Source organism: Ambystoma mexicanum, chromosome 9 (genome assembly GCF_040938575.1).
Source record: "Ambystoma mexicanum isolate Mex_15411 chromosome 9, UKY_AmexF1_1, whole genome shotgun sequence".
In the NCBI taxonomy this organism is placed as follows: Eukaryota; Metazoa; Chordata; class Amphibia; order Caudata; family Ambystomatidae; genus Ambystoma; species Ambystoma mexicanum.
The window spans coordinates 248,252,371-248,271,096 of NC_090931.1; the positions used below are offsets into that span (position 1 = coordinate 248,252,371).

At 47.2% G+C, this 18,726-nt stretch overlaps 1 protein-coding gene across 1 annotated transcript in view; it reads right to left on the reverse strand.

The window, feature by feature from the left end:
- The window catches only part of EI24 (EI24 autophagy associated transmembrane protein), a 512,064-nt gene that overhangs the window by 101,795 nt on the left and 391,543 nt on the right, over positions 1–18,726 (reverse strand). Inside the window, exon 10 of the mRNA XM_069614548.1 lies at positions 13,911–13,985. Coding sequence (XP_069470649.1) covers positions 13,911–13,985 — 75 coding nt within the window. The remainder of the gene's footprint in view (positions 1–13,910; positions 13,986–18,726) is intronic.

Consider the following 18,726-nt stretch of genomic DNA (forward strand, 5'->3'; position numbering starts at 1 on the left):
AGAAGAAGCAGCGAAAAGGCTTGTCAGGGTACTATTCTTTCGCTTAATTGAAGACTGTCCAGATCTTTTTGGGAGACGCACTGATGTCTTGACATTTCTTCGAGATCCAGCAAACAGAACATATGAGCATAATTCAGAACGGAATCATAATCCAGGTTGCTTTGAAGCTCACCGAAATCACAGAATCTGCCCACAGTGAAGAAAGGACAAGACCAATGTCCCTGTCACCAGAAGATAGCAGATTGGCGAGCAATGTCTTCTTTCGCCTAATTGAGGACCTTCCAGAACGTGTGGGAGGCCTGCCTGTGTTGGCGTCCTCACTTTCATCAGAGACCCAGCAAACTCTACACAGATGAGCATGCTTCTGCATGGTATTGTGATGCAGGTCGAACTTTCTAATCATCATCAGAATTTCCGGAGGAGACTGTAAGACTTTCCGCCAAGGGACAGATCAAGAATGTGTTCCCAGAGACCTCACTCTTGTTCATATTGTCAAGGGCACGCCATGTCTTCCAGAGTGAAATAAATAAGAGGAACAGACTGGGAGCTTGTGTTTTTTAACCACATACAGTACAAAAGGACTTGCTGAACTTCTTGCCTTAATTGACATTTTTCGAATAACAGAAAAGAGAACTGTATCCAGAGACAATAGACAATTGTTCCAGTACCTGCAACCGACAAACAGAAACAGCAGAATCCAGAGATATTGTTGCATAGAATGTATTAAACGTTAATCTTCTTTCCTTAAATTATAGAGATGGGCAACTTGAACAGTAACGTTGTCATCCCTCAAGAGGAGAGGCGATCATACTGCTCCAGAACTAAGTGCTGCCACCTAACCTACAGAGGCATAAGGTATCTGTGCATTGTATTCATCATTGTTCTGTCGTCACTGACGATTCCGACTGCATTTTTTATTGGTGCACAAAGTCTTACGATTCCAGTGCACCCACCTAATGATGTATGCATGACACCTACAAAAGCACCCAGGCCCTTTATAGTGATTCCAGTTCCTAGAAGGTCTGACAAAGGAGTGAGTGAACTTGAAATGGATGCGATTAGCAATAACACACATGCAGTAAAAAGCAAATTGAAAAGCCGGAGACAGGGTCGGCAGATCAAGCACGAGAAAAGGTTAATGAAAAATACACACGTACAAACAGTGAGTACACTTGCACCAGGTCTAGTGTCAATAAATACAGAAACACAGGCCAAAGAAAGGGAAAAGTTTGAGCTGCTTACTATGACAAGTTCTTCTTCAAGTTAAGTGAAAAGACAAATGGAAAACGCTGCACTTTTAAAGAGACAAGAGGAGTTAGAGAGTAAACCAACAGAGACAGCACTGACAAGCACATATGTTCCAGTGAAGGGGACAAGTACAAGTTCTACACTACAGCCATATACTGGACCAACGGCAGAGTGGATATTGACATTTATAACCAAAAGAAAAAGGATGCAAGAAGAAAAGGAAAGAATTGCCAGACTTTTGCCGACTCCATTAGTACTGATGAAGAGGCCTGAACCATGGATTGAGGTACCTGAGAATGCTCCAATGAGAAGAAGCTACATGGATGCTATTAAGGATGTGATAATAGCAAACTACATGAAAACCTTGAGAGTAAAGAGAAGCATACAAGAAGATGACAATGAACTAAACGACTACCTGGACAGCACAGCACACTTGGGAAATAACATATGGTACCAATACATGAAAGAAGTTGGACAGCGAAAGTGTTTGTGCGCTCCTTTGTGCACTCCTACCTTACAGCATGGAGAAATCAAAGATCTTCGTAGCTGTGGAAATTGATGTCCAGACAGCACACTGTCTATCACACGTAGCAATGTGCACGACCAGAGGCCAGTTCATGGGAAGTGATGCCTCACTGAAATGGGCAACTGAAGCAACTGATCCAAATGAAGACGATTATGTCCAAGACATAAAGACAAGAAACAATGGAAAAACAAAACACATAGTGATCAGTTATGAGAATCCTGGAGTTAAAGGAGCAGAGATCAGAAGAGAAGCAAATCACAAACTGAACGTTCAAGGGAAGACGCCAGAAGAAGCTCGAAAGTGGAAGAACAGAGGCCAAATGCAAATTTGGGGAACAGTGCCTTCGCCAGAAGGATGGGAGAAAGGAGTAGTGATCTGCAGAGCATGGGTGGTCTTCGGTCACTACGAGCCCACTATCAACATAGTGCCAAATGGATGTAAGCCATTATGGCCAAAACTTGCTAAACTATTGACATGGGTCGAAAACTTGCAGATAGTGCCATTGGAGAATCCGAAATTCTGTTTCCGGAATAATGGTACAAGAAAGATGGGGCACAATCAGAATTGTGGCCGAGTCTTTGACGCTCCAGGAATGGTAGACGGTACTTCAGTGATCATGGATCATTATTGGGCGTGTGGACCCAAAGCATATATCAGGCTGCCGAGAAACTGGGGAGGTATATGCACAATAGTGAATGTCCATGTTCAAGCACTGGTGATCCCAAAAAGTGACCTGAATATTGACAGTTTCCCGAAAGCAGATGCTCATCTGAGGAAAAGGAGATCTGTGGAACTGATGAGCCGAATGAAGCGAGAGAATTACTTTTCTGCCAAATCCATAGAAGCTTTTGATGCTATTCCATATGAACATGGACTGTTCAGTCAGACTTCTTCCGTGTTCACCTGAATTTTCATGCCAAGAATTCAGGTTGGAGCAAATACTAAATGGTTGCAGATAACCAGATGGGAGTTACTGCAGACCATCAACACGACCATAAAATGATTTAATGCAATCAGAGAAGAACTGAAGGCAATTCAACTAATGACTCTACAGAACAGGTATGTACTTGACATGATCACAGCTATGGATGGAGGTGTTTGTGCAAACATTGGAGAATTATGTTGCACATTTATACCATTCCACGATGAAGAAAATGGAACGTTAACATAGGCCATAGATATGCTGATGAAATAACAGAATCAGATGATCGATGAAGCTGACGAAGTAGACAACGACAGCTGGTTTGGATCACTATTTTCATGGGTTCCACAATGGATGGCAGATGCATTCAAGTTTCTAGGAGCTCTACTAGTGATGATATTGCTCGGATTCTGTGTTACCAAGATAATAATCTCTCAGTGCCAGAAAACTGTGGAAAAAGGCCAAAGGGATGAAGGTCATGATTGATATTGAACCGGGATGGAAGCCCAAAGACCTGACTGATGAAGAAATAAGAAACTTTGTGAAAGCTAGCATTCATGCAACAGAAGGAACCAAGTTTTGGTATCCAAGGAAACACAGAAACTATGTGGGAAGATGGATCAATTACAATCCAAATGGACAATGTCAACTTATGGAACAAGGTTGAGCATGTGAGAACAGCAGGAAGACTGAAGGGAGTCATAAAAATATGGACTCCAAAGAGACATTTCTTCAGACCTTCATGTGGGAACCCAGAAGATGAAATAAAAGTGGACCCAGACGATGAAGTAAAAGTGAATACAGAGGATGCAGAAAAGATGGATACAAAGGAAGAAGTGAAAGTGGTTGATGAATCGCCCAGAGGGGGGAGTGTAGGGGAGGTCCAAACACAATTCACACCTCTACCGCCCATTTTGAAGTACCAGGAACGTCCACGCCGAAATATGGAACGCATGATGAGCAAATAAACCAGCAGAGAGCCGCAATGGGGCTCTGCCCTGTACCTATTGGACTGACAGCACCTATTGAAGTACCTGCACATAGGAGACCTTAGACAGTGAGGTACCCATTGAGAAAACCATATCGACAAGTGAGACAGAATGACGGTTGTCAAAATGCCATACCTAAAGAAGCCAAGAAAGTCCTAAAAGAAGACGAATGGTGACATCACAAGAACCCGGACTGACTCAAATATAGAAGATAGGACGACCTGTGAATGATGAAGCGACGAAACACCATGGATAAGTGACATTCTGAGTCTAAAGCGAAATAACAATGTCAAATGTTAGAAACTTATGCCATGAGCGTGATATTTAGCCAGTTTACACGTGTACATATGCGAGGAACTGCAAGAGGCTAAGAAAATTGCGAGGCTTGCTAAAGCTTAGTAGTAAAATAGAGTGTGGCAAGCGCCACCTATACATATCTACCTCAAGAAAAGAACTTTATCTAAGTATTCTTCCACTATGCACAAGATCAGAACCGACCAAAGGTTACTTAAGGTCTCACGAGGAGAGCTTCGCAGCAGGAAAATCGAGAATTAAGGACAGAGAAACTCAGACATCGGCTCGAGGGACGTCGACGCGCAGCACCCTCTGCTGAAAAAAAAATTCAGAGACCAGCAAGCTGGGAGATGATCTATCAAAGATAAGGAATACGTTGGAGGACACAATCCCTTCGAATAAGACGATTTCACGGTGTCAGAATCACAGGACCTAGCAAGCAGAAGGAATGAAACTTTCACACCTACGCATGGAGTTGTGCCATGCCCAGACGCCTTCACTTTTCCAGACCAAGAAGCAGTCTCAAGGCCAAAATACAAAGAAATAATTGACACATGACCACTGAAGTGATAAGTGATTATTTCAATAATTGGAGGGAGACTTGGGGAGCGGATGAGCTCCCTGCACCTGGCCGGCTATTCTGCACGCTGCTGGGTTGGTGGAAAAGTTTGAGCGGGGTTGATGCCAACCCAATCACAGTGGACCAAGTAATCTAGGGTCCTATAGTTAGTAGAACCAATGAGACGTCCTACTTTTTAGTGACATCTACAGTAGCCATTTTGAAGGAAGGGCTTAGATGCCCCACCTGACACGGTTTATCCAATCCCCTCACTTTGTTACCATATACAGATATAGTACCTATATTAAATTTACCTTCCTATAACCAATGGAATTGCATGCGATATTTTAAGCGTTACATGTCAGTAATGATGTGTTTTTAGTATAAAAGATGTGTTTTTTATGACGTTCGATGGAGTTGTTGAAGCGAGAAGGAAGATCGAGCGATTGCTGATGTTCATGAACTCCCCGTTTTTTGTACTTGTCATTAAACGGACTCCCTTTTTCCAAACTTTTGACTTGTCATTATTGATCTGATGCTAGAGTATTAATCTGCACCCCATCCATCTCACAGGTGCTGCTACTCATCTTTAAGTGCTTTATGGGCCAGTTCACAGGAGTCAAAAAATCACAGGTAACACCAAGGGTTCGTTCAGATGAAAATCCGACGGCACCTTGGGCATGAAACAGGGTTGTGTCCGCAACACCACCCTCGTCTCGTGGAAAGGTAACTAAGTTAGCTTACAGGACAGGTCCTGAATCTCACCCACTCATCATGCTGAGGTAATGGCTATGAGAAAAGCTGTGTTCCATGACAGGAACTTGAGTGGAACAGAATGCATAGGTTGAAACTGAGCTCCCATGAGCCTAGAGAGCACCACATTGAGTTCCCACGCCGGGGCCGGAGCCTTCCCTGGCGGGAACGAACGGAACAGTACCTTGATGAATTCCTTAACCAGATGGTGTGCCCACAACGAAGACCGTCCCGGAGATCTGGTGTAGCAGGAGATAGCTGCCAGATTAACCTTGCTGAAGAACAGCAAATATGATAGTACCCAGGAGCTGTGACTCTCAGAGGTTTGATCTTCTGTCAACGGCACCAAATTGCGAATCTCTTCCATTTGTGTCCATAGTATTTTAAAGTAGAGAATGCCCTGGCCTTGGCAAGCACCTCCTTGCAGGCTGCTGGAAGCTTGTAACCCTCAAAATGCTGCAGGAGCCAGGCCTTCAGGTTCAGCGATCTTGGGTCGTGGTGCACTATTGCGCCCCCTTCCCTGCAGAGAAGATCGGCGACCACTGGAAGCTTGACTGGAGGGGACGCTGACACGGTCCAAGTACCAGGTTTGCCTCGGCCACGCTGGTGCAACAAAGATCATCATGCACTGGAACTGTGAGTTGATTGATGACTTGCAACGGCAACTGAGGGAACGCATACAGATACAAAGGCCGACGAATGGGAATGACAATGCGTCCCCCATACTCCCAGCTCGGGAAACCTGCTGGTGAGCCTCCGGCACTTGGTGTTTGTCGCTGTCGGAAATAGATCGATTTGGGGATTGCCTCATCTGCAGAACAGGTGGTCCACTTGGTCCTGCCGAAGTTCCCACTCGTGGCACGAGCGGAGTTCCCTGCTGAGGGAATCAGTTATCTGTGCGCCTGCCAGGTGGAAGGGAATGAGGAACATCCCCTGGGTGACAGCCCAGTGCCACAACTCCTGTGCCTCCCTGGAGAGCGACGGGGAAATGGTGCCCCCCTGCTTCCGTATGTAGAACATTGTGTTCGTATTATCCGTGATGACCCACACCACCTTGCCCTTGAGAGACGGCAGATAAGACTTGATGGCCCAGAACACTCCCCGTAGTTCCAACACGTTTATGTGCTGATTCCTCTCTACTGGCCGCCACAGGCCTCTGGCGTGAAGACTTCCAGTGTGGGCCCCCCAACCTTCCAGAGATGCATTTCGTCATGACCGTCTCCTGGAACTGGGGGTTGTGGAAATCCGTGCCTCCGGCGATATTGGAGCATACGCCCCACCATCTGATCGCCTGTCGGAACTCCTCAAGGGTGATCCTGTCCTGGAAGCCTCCCGACACTTGGACCCCACCGGGCGTCGAGGAATTCCTGCAGGGGCCGAGTAAAGACTTGATGGTCCTCACCGTGGCGATCTTCAGTGCCAACAGCCATTGCAGCATACCCAAGATGGTCGATATCCTGCCCGTCGACGGCGAAGCCAGGCATGACACTGTGTGGAGCCTGGATCCCAGGAATAGTGCATTCCTGCGATGAGTCAAGCAGGATTTTGCATCTTTCACTGAGAAACCCAGGTCCGGCAGCAAATGGACGGTCTGCGCTGTGTGGCGATGTCTCTTGACCTGGCCCGGATGAGCTTGTCGTCCAGATAGGGGTAAACGTCAATCCCTTGCAGATGCAGATGGACCGCCACCAGCGCCAAGCACTAGGTGAAGACACTGGTCGCCAAATTCAGTCCGAAGGGAAGCTCCTTGAACTGGTAATGCATGCCCTGAAAGACGAAGCGCAGAAACTTGCAGTGTCCTTTGTGAATGGGGATGTGGAAGTAAGCGTCCTCCAGATCTGATGACGACAGAATGTCCACCTCCTCCAGCTGGCCGAGCACATGCAGTAGTGTGACCATCATGAACTTTGGGGACTTTATGTACTTGTTGAGCCGTCATAGGTCGAGGATGGGCCACCAGCCCCCAGTTTCTTACGAGGAAGTACCTTGAGTATACTGAGGACCCCCAAAGTCTAACGAGATAACTAGGGCCAGAGTTTTTCATACAATTAAAAGAAATAGATAAGCCAGATAGATAGATAAGAGAATACGTTCCCTAATAGGGAGCCAGTGAAGTTCCCTTGTTGCCTCAGACATATGGTCGGACCTTTTCTTGTCCAGAACAACCCTGACAGCGTTGTTCTGCACCACCTGCAGTCTATTCAGTTCACCGTTTGAGAGACCAGTGAACAGGCTGCTACAGTAGTCTAACATGGATCTAATCAATGCTCTGGCAAGCATTTCCCTGCTGGTATGGGAAAGGAAGGGACAGGCATGTGAAAGCAATTTAATGTAGTAAGAGGACGGAGCCACCAGACTACTGACCTGCGCTTCCACGTTACGATTACTGTCAAGATAGATACCCAGAATCTTGACTTTTTTCTTGACCACTATAACACATTCATCAATTACCAATTTGGAATATTGATCTTCAAGTTTACGAATCTTGGGGACAGTGCCTACAAGCATAAGCTCTGTCTTGCTTGTGTTAAAAGCCAAAACACTGGAACACATCCATCTTTGAATGAGCAGGTAAATTCTGTTGATGTTAGTTTCATCAACAGAAAAGACGACAGTGAGGGGTATGATACACTGAGCATCGTCGGCATAATTAGTAAACTCTATGTTGTTAATGTCTAGAAAATCAAGAAACGGCACCGTAAAAAGATTATAGAAAATGGGAGAGAAAAAAACGCAGCAAAAGCTCAAAGAGCAAAGCACGAGGACTCCCAACACTTGAATGTGCGGTAAAAATCTGAAGATGGCTGCCAGAGAAGGGGCTTAAGTAGAGGGCAGTCATTGGCTGGGGGCAGTATGACCCAGAGCTTAGTGATTGGTTTTTAGGGGAAGGACACTTCAGAAATGAAACTGAAACTGATTTTTCTTTTTCTGAGGATTCCCAGTCTGACGACAGGGAATATTCATGTGCATGTGAATCCATGCCAGACCCCATGCTGGAGAAGGAAAGGCTATTAGTCAGAGGAGTGGAGTAGGTTGTCAGAGTCCCTTGGACAGTCATACCCACAAGGTCAGAAATGTAAGGATGGCATGGTATTAAGAGTAAGATGGACAAAAGTGACCACAGTTCAAGGGTGTTTATTGAACTTCAAAAAAAGGGTTTGAAAAATGCCCAAATGCCTAAACCTAAATCTACAGATGAGGGCAAGCTACGACCATCAAATAATAAACACAGTCCTTGTAGTGTCTTGTCAAAATAAAAGGAGCCATACTAATAAACCGGTTGCCAATCCCTACCTCTAAAAACAAATACTGTGGGAAACCATGTTACGAAAAAGAAAGATGTGTTCACAAAATGATATGTCAGGATGTTCAGGTTGTTTGCCTTCCTTCGCCACGTTTTCAGCACGGGACAAGGCAGTACACTCGAGTTTAGGACAGTATCCGACATCTCTAGCAGGAGGATACAGTTCAAGCATTAGCATCAGGGCCTTCTGTGCCCAGGTTTCTTTGCCTTTCAAAGTGTCTTCATTGAGAGGGCCTGATGAAACAGACAAACAATGTTATTTTCCTTAACTTTCAGATTATCACAAGTACTCAACTTCTTAGTCGATTCGTCATTCACCTCGGATCCCCCTCAGCTGGGCTCAGATCCTTTCAACAAAAAGCTCATACTTTAAGCATTTGATTTCTCGTAAAGTATTCTTTCTTGGGTGATTCATGGTTCACCTCGGATTTAACCCCAGTCGGGATCAGATCTCAGACCCTACCCCCCCCTCAGTCGGGCTCAGATCTCAGACCTCCCGCCCTCTCGGTCGGGCTCAGATCTCGGACCCCCTGCCCCTCGGTCGGGCTCAGATCTCGGACCCCCTGCCCCTCTGTCGGGCTCAGTCTCGGATCCCCCTTGGTCGGGCTCAGATCTCAGATCCCCCCTCTGTCAGGCTCAGATCTCGGATCCTCCTCTGTTGGGCTCAGATCTGGGATCCTCCTCTGTCAGGCTCAGATCTCGCGTTGCTTGCTACAAATGCTTCATACACTGTTCTCTTCAGTTTTTACTATACAATGTTGCCGCTTGCAACTTTGGCTTCAACACAGACCCGTCTGGTATCAGTCTCCCCAACCCACCGGCTGTGCTGACTTCACTGGCACCGCTTTGTTGTAGGAACCACGGAGAGTGCCATGACTATCGATGCGGGAGAGCCCCGGGTAACTCCGACAATGCAGGATTCTTCAGCCTCGATTCCTGGTCTTGCGTTTCTTATTCTCGAAGGTTCATGAAAGTAACAGTCTTTCATTGAAACAGCCACTTCCTTCCTTGCAATCCTCTTCGGTCTTGCCGTTTTATGCCTTGTATTAAACTGCCATCTTGGAACTGCTGCTTCCTCATGTGCTTTGCCTTGCCCAGAGTGGGCTTTTGTTCTCCGCCTTTTATCAGTGTGATGGAAGTCTGGTGTGTGTAATGATCAGTAATTGCCTGACCCTGCCTGACCATTGTATTGGGACATGTCAGGTATACCGCTCGGGTGTTAGTCCGTTTTCTCTCACAGTGAGGTGTCCGTGTGAAAGTGTTTGTGTTGAGAAAGCGGGGGGAGTTGAATTCCTAAGTATCCTACGTGATAGAATGGGGTAAAGGTGTTACAGGTAAGGGGATACCACGTCTCGCCATCCGGTGTCCCACTTCCACTCCCCGAGGAGCCCTCACCCAGGTGATCCTCCCGCACTGGTCCACCCCCAGGAACTGTATTCAAAAGAGATGGCTGTGTCCTGGCCACCTGGATGACAGATCCCCGGGGACTAGCGGGTGAGACACCTTCAGGTTTCTCACAGAAAACACCAGCCTATTCATTGATATGATATATTTTACTTGTATCAGTGCCAAACACAAGTTTTGCAGAGCGTGAAGAGGCAAGGGAGGGGAAACAAGGGAGGACAAAACAAAGATCTTACTAGGCCCAGTGACATTGAGAATGTGCAAGTGCAGGGGAGAGGGAAGGGGGAAAGTGGGAGGGGCGGCAGTGAGTGAAAAGTGCTGAACACGTGATAGAACAACAAAAGGTAGTGCGGCCAGCAGGTGGTAAGTGCGAGAATAAGGTGTAGACAACGGGTGTCTGATCAGTGCTGGAAGGGGACTATAGGGTTGCAGATACAGACCCAAGTGCAGGGGTTGCTCGGAGGCAGTGCAGGGGTGTGGCTGGGAGGGCAGGGATCTGGGTCCGAAATCAAGAGAGTAACCAGGTGCCTGGTGCCAAAGCAGACGGATGAGTAGGGGAGAGGAAGAGTGAAGGCAGAAGCAAAGAGGAAGGTCTTGAGGTGCTTCCAGAACCTAAGATGGTTCTCCTCAAGTTTCAGATAAGCAGGGAGGCTGTTCCAGAGGGATGCCCCAGCCGAGGAAAGGTATTTACCCCCTCAACTCGTTGCATGGAGAAGCGACTGACCATGAGGGAGTTGGAGGTGAAGGAGCGAAGAGCTCGAGTAGGAATCTATTTACGGAGGGAGAGTTGAAGATATTGTGGACCCAGGCCCCAGAAAGCATTGTGGACAATGTAAAGGGTCTTGAATGTAATCCTTGCAGCCATTGGGAGCCAATGAAGTGATTTCAGGGCTGGAGAGATACGATCCCAGGGCTTGAGGCCAAGGACAAGTTTCGCAGTCCTGTTCTGGATGAGCTGCAGAGGACGGAGAGTGGTTGCAGGCAGATTTAGAAAGTTTCAATAGTCAAGCCTAGAGAGAACCAGAGCTCTGGAGACAGTGAGCTTCCGTGGGAAGGAGAGGGAAGAAAGAATACCTCTGAGGAGGTGCAGTTGGTAGTTAGACTTTTGAGACGTCAGAAATGTGAGGAGAAAAGGAAAGCATGGAGTCGAAGATGACCCTGAGGTTCTTAGCCTCGCAAGTGGGAGCAGGGAGAGGGCCAAGGGAGGCCGGCCAGAGAGTGACAGGAAAGGAAGGTGCAGGTGTGCCAATGAGGAGGATCTCTGTCTTACTGGCATTAAGGAAGAGGTTGTTGCCACCACTCTTTGATTGCAGACAGACAGTTGGAGGTGAGAGAGGGAGAAGAGGTGGCAAAGGGGAGCATGAAAACAAGTTGGGTGTCATCCACATAGCATTGAAAGTTTGAACAGAGAGCAGCAATGCAATGGGCGAGCGGTGCAAAGTATTGGTTGAAAAGCCAGGGAGAGAGGTTAGACCCCTGGAGGACACCAGAGGTAGAAAGTGAGACAGAGGAAAGGAAGGACCCAAGTTGGACCTTGGCGGGTCTGTTGGGAAGGAGGTCAGTCAGCCAGGCCAGGGCCTGATCAGTGATACTAAGGTTATCACAGAGGCGATTGAGCAGGATAACATGGTTGACTGTGTCAAAGGCCGAAGAAAGATCAAGAAGGATAAGGACACAAGGGATATTAGAATCAAGGTTGGAGAGCAGGTCTTCATGAGGAGAGCCGTTTCCGTGCTTCTGGCAGCTCTGAAACCAGACTGATAGTCATGGAGACAACCAACAGAATCGGTGCGAAGATCAGGCTGGGAGATGGCCAGCTTTTCCAGGAGTTTTCCCAGGGAAGGAGTGATAGAGATCTGGCAATAGTTAGCCAGGCAAGAGGGGTCGGCTTTGGATTTTTGAGAAGAGGGTGCTTCAAAGGGGAGGGGAAGGCTCCAGAGGCGAAGGAGTGGTTGCAGAAGTCGGCCAGAGCAGGGGCAAGGGTGTCAATGTGGTCCTTGATGGTTTTGGACGAACAGGGAAGAACCTGTTTAGACAAGACTTTCATAGATCAGACTTGTCTGGAAATCTGTCAAGGGAAAACAGAGGAAAAGATGAGAAAGAGGGGGGAGAGGTGGCTGCAGGGGGGCCAGAGGTATCAGAGAGGGAAGAGGGAGGAGAGGACAAGAGAGTGGACAGGATGTCCGTTTTTTTAGATGAAATGAGAGGCAAGGGCCGTGCAGAGGGCCTGGGAGGTGACAGGAGAGGTAGAGACTGCAGCAGGGCTGGCACACTCCTTGCAGATTTTAAAGAGTTGTTAACTGCAGCAGAGACGCAGGCTTGAATATGGACTCTCTTCTTAGTGTGGACAAGGAGCGGGTATTGCCTTTGCAGCAGGCGGTAGGCAAGTTTGTCAAAGGATGCACAAGAAGCCCACCATTTCCTCTCAGCCACCCTACACTCGCATTTAAGGGTAACTAGGTTAGAGTAGTACCAAGAGTAGCACTTGGCTTTGGGATTCAAGTGGATCTTCATGCCAGGGGAATAACATCAAGGGTATCAGAGATAGAAGAGTAGAGAATGGAAAGGGCTGTGTCAGGAGGTGAGTCAGCCAGAGGTGTAGGAGGAGGGGGAGAGAAAGTGGTAGCGAACGCCTCAACTGACACACTTCATGGGTTGGATGACTGAGAAGGTAGGTGGCATTGTTGGAGTTGGCTTGGCCTGAGGGGTAGATAGGGAGGGATGGGAGGAAAGGAGAGAGTGCCAAACCCTAGGTTCTTCCAGGGAGGATCTGCTTGCCGGGTGAGTCCGTTGTCAGTTTTCCTTTCTGTATGCATTAAGATCTGTGGTTGGCGACTAGATCGTTCATGCAAGTTTCCCTAATGGATCCCTGCAGATCCACCCCTTTTCCTTGTCACAGCTTCTTGGCTTAGATCTTCATGATGGCTTCCTCCATTCTACCTCGTCTCAGTCCTTTTTACTTCTCGAATCTTATAACAGTATATGGGATAGGAGGGTAGGGGTGGTTAGAGTGAGGGTGAAGGAGAGGTGTAGGTGTTAGGCAAATACTGCATTCTCCCACAATAGTCATCACTGGTCCTATAGGGGGCTTCCTCTCACAGGAGAACCACCCCCAGGGGGACTATCGGGTAGCGGCCTCACCTCCCTGACCTGATGAGAAGGGGCTTCCCCTACAGAAGCAGTGAATACATCCTGGGATTCATCACTGTATTTTCATAGTTTAAAAAGTTGCAATTTTCCATGAAAATGAAGAACTGCACTAATTAGTGTCATGGTTCCAGATAAGATTTTGGAATGGCAGTATTTTACACCATATTCTTGAAGTTTTTTTGGGGTATTAAAAGGGTAATTCCCATTGTATTTATTTTATAAGCGAGTCAACATATATTTGATCTTTAATGTATTTAATTGTAATTTATATTTATTTGCTCAGCATAATGAATCCAAATTAAAAGTTGCATTTTCAACCCTCCTGTGGCACAGCTCTGCTGGTACCTCTGATCAAACATCATCATGGAGATGCACAGGTGAAACAGGGTGCAGTCTTCTAATTGTGAGTTGTTTCAAATGTTTTTGTTCGGTTTATTTTTTATTTCTATTGTTTTTTTCTGCGAGCATTTGCCTTATTTTTGGAAGTAAAAATGGCTGGGTAGGGCTGCTTGCTGTCAAAGGGTTTGGAATTCATGCAGGACTTAAATCTGATCACAGACGAACACACAGGCGGGCAACCAAGTAGCCTCAAAATCAGGAGGTAAAGTCAAACATGGAAGAGGACCAACAATCAAACTGGAGAGTAGCACACATCTAAGTGAATCCTTCTTTAAATGTTTCATTTCCAGAGGGAGTCTTTTCAAAAGTAAATGTCTTGTAATTTGTCCATCAAGGTTAAAAAATATCATGCCAGTACTTACTATGCTTTGACCGGGGTATGTGCCTCATTAGCGCTGATGATGAACAGTGGAAAAAGTATGGAAAACAGGCAACCACTGCAAAAGAAAAGTTTAGAGAAAGAAAGCTCAGAGATATATTTTTCATTGACAGTTATACACGCTCTCCAAACCATGTATGCAGCTGCCTGTAGCATGTTTATTCTTTTCAGGGAAATTATTAAGGGAACATTTTAATTCAGGAAGAGATTGTCTGGATGGCACAGAGTGGACAGACACAAGTGTTGATAGGGCATTCATTGTCGGTGTGTCCACTATGCAAGAGCCATGGCATCAGTGATTTCTGAATGTGCACAGACCAAGGCCAATATAAAGTTATGTCACAACCACATACAGCACTGTTTCGGAAGACCTCAAAACTAGATGGAAGAAAAGAAATGAAAGTGGCATTGGCAGAGCCAAAAGGTTTTGGCTTTTCTATAAGCAGGCAAAATAAAAAATCAACGTTTATACTACACACATATATTAAAAATGTTCAGACACCGTCTCAGTGAAATAAATGCTACTACTAGTGTAAACATTTTATTTACAAAACTCATGAGAAAAGGCTCTGTGGATGGATGCTGTTTTGCTTAGAGATCAAGTGGGTAAAGGCACGTTTGGTTTAATAGTATTTCTTACACCAGGGGCTGATTAATAGTGGCAATTAAATAACTTTTAAGGCTCATAATTTTGCAGTCAGTTGTTTTAAATCACCTTAATATGACATCAAGTTAGATAAGGAGCAGTTTAGTAGCTGCAATTAACACAAAGACTCATTTTGGTGCCAACAGAAATGCATCTTTTGAATAACTTAATATGAAAAGGATTGGGATGACAGAAAACGTGCAGACCCATGCATGCGAAGCTCCACCCATTAACCATTCAAAATGCCAGGATCTGTAACCTAGGAGTCCTTGGTGCAAGGGTGTGGGTTGGTGTTGTCTCAGATTGAGCAAAGAGTACATCGCAGGATAGGCCCCACATTTTAACCATCCAAGGCAAAGAGTGTTGGCGGTGAAGAACAAGTTACTCTCTTACCTGGTAACGTTCTTTCGATGGGATGGTCCGACGACATATTCCATATCTATGAAAGTAATCACCACAGCTGTGCTGCTTTGGAAAATCTTTCGGCGTCTGCGTCCTACGTCGATGACGTCGAGATGCCGCCCTCGAGGACCTCCTCCGACGGCCGACGTCACTGGATGTTATAAGTAGGACGCACAACGCCCGTAGCCGCAGTTGTAGTTTTTTCCCAGAACGTGTAGCACCAGTCTTCTGCCAGTCTGACCACACAAAGCCTTGCGGAAACGTAAGCTGCAATCGCATAAGAAATTCTGTAGCGGGGAAGGCAGGGAGGGAGCGATATGGAATATGTCGTCGGACCATCCCATCGAAATAACGTTACCAGGTAAGAGTGTAACTTGTTCTTCGAGGGGATTGGGTCCTCTGACGTATTCGATATCTATGACAGACTCCCAAAGCAGTACCAATGCAAGGAGGTGGGAAAAGAATTTAGAATACAGAAATTTAGAATGCCCAATCAAATTGCAGAGTAAAGGACAGCCTTGCCAAAGGCCAGATCCTGCCCCCGGATAGAATCGAGGGAGTAGTGACATAAAAAAGTATGGACCAAAGCCCAGGTGGCTGCATCACAGATGTTACAAATAGGAACACCCCTTTGTAGGGCAGTAGAGGCAGTAGGGCAGTAGAGGCAGCCATACCCCTGGTAGAATGGGCCCGTAAGCCAACTGGTGGGTCCTTACCCGCCAAGCGGTAACATTCAGAAATTGCCAGAATAATTTAGCGAGACAAAGTCTGCTTAGTCACAGCTTCTCCCAAACGCTTTCCAGCGTAACCAATGAAGAGTTGATCGTCCACTCTGACCTGGGACATGCGTGAAATATAAAAGCTTAAAGCTCTCCTAGGATTGAGCCTATGGAGCCTCTCCTCTTCCTTACCAGGATGCGGAGGAGGATAAAATGCCAGAAGAATAACCTTCTGGTCTAAATGAAATTCCGACACCACCTTCGGAAGAAAGGAAGGACGAACTCTAAAGACGACGTGGAGGGCAGATGGACAAGTCCAGAAGGTCTGGGTACCACGTCGTCCGGGCCCATGCCGGAGCAATGAGGATCATCCGGGAACCGAACCTCCGCAGCACTTGCGGAATGACGGGGACTGGAGGAAACGCATACAGCAGTGGGAATGACCACTCCACCATGAATGCATCTCCTAAGGCTCTTCTTGGAGGAAATTCCCGCGAGCAGAACCTTTCACACTTCCGGTTGACACTGGAGGCGAAGAGATCCACTTGAGGGGTCCCCCAAAGGGCGAAGATCTCCAGGAGAATCTCCTAAGCTAGCTCCCACTCGTGAGAGTTCGTGCTCTGCCTGCTCAGAGCGTTCGCCGTCTCATTTTCGTCTCCGGCCAGATGAACTGCCGAGATCGGAATTTCCTGCTGGATGGCCCAGAACCAGAGCTGCATCGCCTCCCTGAACAGAGGAAGTGACCCTGCCCCCCCTTTTGTTGAGGTAGTGCATGGCCACTGTGTTGTCTGTCAGAATCAGGACATTCTTTCCTCGCACAGTCGGCAGAAAAGCCTTCAGGGCGTCGACACAGGCCTCGAGGCCGGAGCCCCGAGCGTGTCCCTCGACAGCCTGGGCGCTGATGGCGTTGACGACTTCTTTGGAGGCGGAGCCTGGAAAGAGTCAGTCGACCTCGGCGCCACAGGCGTCAACGTCTTCCTCGAAGACATCACAGGTGCACACGTTCTCGAGTGCGTCGAGGACCGGGATCTGGAACGGGCATGACGAGAACAATTCCCCTTGTCCGAGCGGAACCTTTCCCGCGAAGCGCGCCGACCACCCGAGCCCAAAGGTGTACGAGCGGTGTCTCTCGACCTATCATGACTGACCCCACTCGGAGGCGCGGATGGACCAGTGGCCTGCAATTCAAGAATCGCTAGCATTTTTTTATCGAAGGAAGCCCATTCCTCCGGCGTCGCATGCTTGGTGGGATAAGCGAACCGCCGACGGGCGGAGTCCTCGGATGAGGAAGGCGACCAATGACGATGCCTCTAAGAGGCAGAGGAGTGGCAGGACCTACTCCGGGACCGAGACCCACTGGACTTCCGATGACGATGCGGAGAGTCACCCCTCGAATCGTCCGTCGAAAGCCCCGCAGTCCTCGACTTCCGTGGCTTGGACACCTTACCTACCGACAGTTTCTTCTTGCGCTCCCGCAAGGCTTTGGACGTAAGCGACTAGCAGTCGACACAATCATCCGTGTCATGGGCCTCCCCGAGGCACCAGAGGCAGGCGTCATGCGAGTCTGTCACCGACATCTTGGACCCACAGTCCCCGCACTTCTTAAAGCCTGGACACGGGGTGGAAGACGAGGTAGACATCACGAACGATAACTTCACAAACGAACAGGTTTGAAGAACCGATAAAGAAGAGAAACTCCAAAGAGTCGAGGCGCGCCGAGACCTCCGAAGTGAACACGTTCGTGGAAAAACGAAACTGAGGCTACTGGCGTCGTGCGTCCTACTTATAACATCCAGTGACATCGGCCATCGGTGGAGATCCTCGAGGGCGGCGTATCGACGTCATCGACGCAGGACGCAGAAAGTTTTTCCGAAGCAGCACAGCTGTGGTGATTAATGTCATAGATATGGAATACGTCGGAGGACCCAATCCCCTCGAAAGAGTTATCTGTTGCTGGCTTAGGGGGAGGAAAGAGACCTACGAAGGCTAAGGCCGGACCCTAACTATTAAATATGCCGCAGCATGTAGCCTGCAGCCGAAGGCCACAGTACAAGGACACAGGCTGTTGGCGTCTGTTTCCAGGTGATGGGATGCCATGCTGCAGCTTCTGTTGCTATTGCATGTCGGCACTGCTCCCGGTCTATTTTCCTGTAATTTGCGAATTAGCATTTAAGATTATTAATGGAAACAGTGACTGCAGGAAGGATACTCTGTTATATTGTGGTAGGATGTCTTTCTTCCTAATCTTGCACCCTTTAATGTACTATTTGTCACCAGTTTGCCCATATAAGATTTTAATTTCCCATACTTTGTGCTGAACCCCTTTGTTCCAATGTGTACTGGTGCTGCTTTGTAGTTTTGATAACTGCTTATGTGCATGGTTCTTTGAAAGTATGCAATTCTGGACCTTACCTGTCATAGAAATGGAATACGTCGGAGGACCCAATCCCCTCGAAGTATGCAATTCTATGCTACCATCCACACATAAGGAGATAAATAGTGGGCCCTTTTAAGGAAGCGAATGCCCTCATTAACCAGATCAAAACCTTGCTCAATGACTTAAAAATAGAGTGCATTCCACCCCATCAGTGCAAATATTAAAGGCGATATATATCTAATATGAGTCAGACAACACTTAATTTTAATCAAAGGAGAAATCAACCTGAAAATGAGTTGGAACATTTTGAGCTCCTGCAAGGCCATGTGCAAGAAAGAAGCAGCACTTATATTTTACCATCAGAGGTTCACCACCATAGCTGCTCTTTAATACAATTAGCAGCGCAAAACCCATCATCTATAACTGAAGGCTCCTCTAAATTAGTGGCTGAAGGTAATTCTCTCACTAATCACTTCTCAGTTCTTGTAGAAGACCACCCAAAATTGGTTTGTTGGGGCACCAGAGGAAATACATTTAGAAAGCCAACAGTGTAACGACTGGTAGGGGGTGTCTGTACTTCCGCTCTCTATATGGTAGAGGAGAGGCACAGCGGACCCCAGCCAAGATTCTCTATGTGGTAGCAATGGACGAGCAA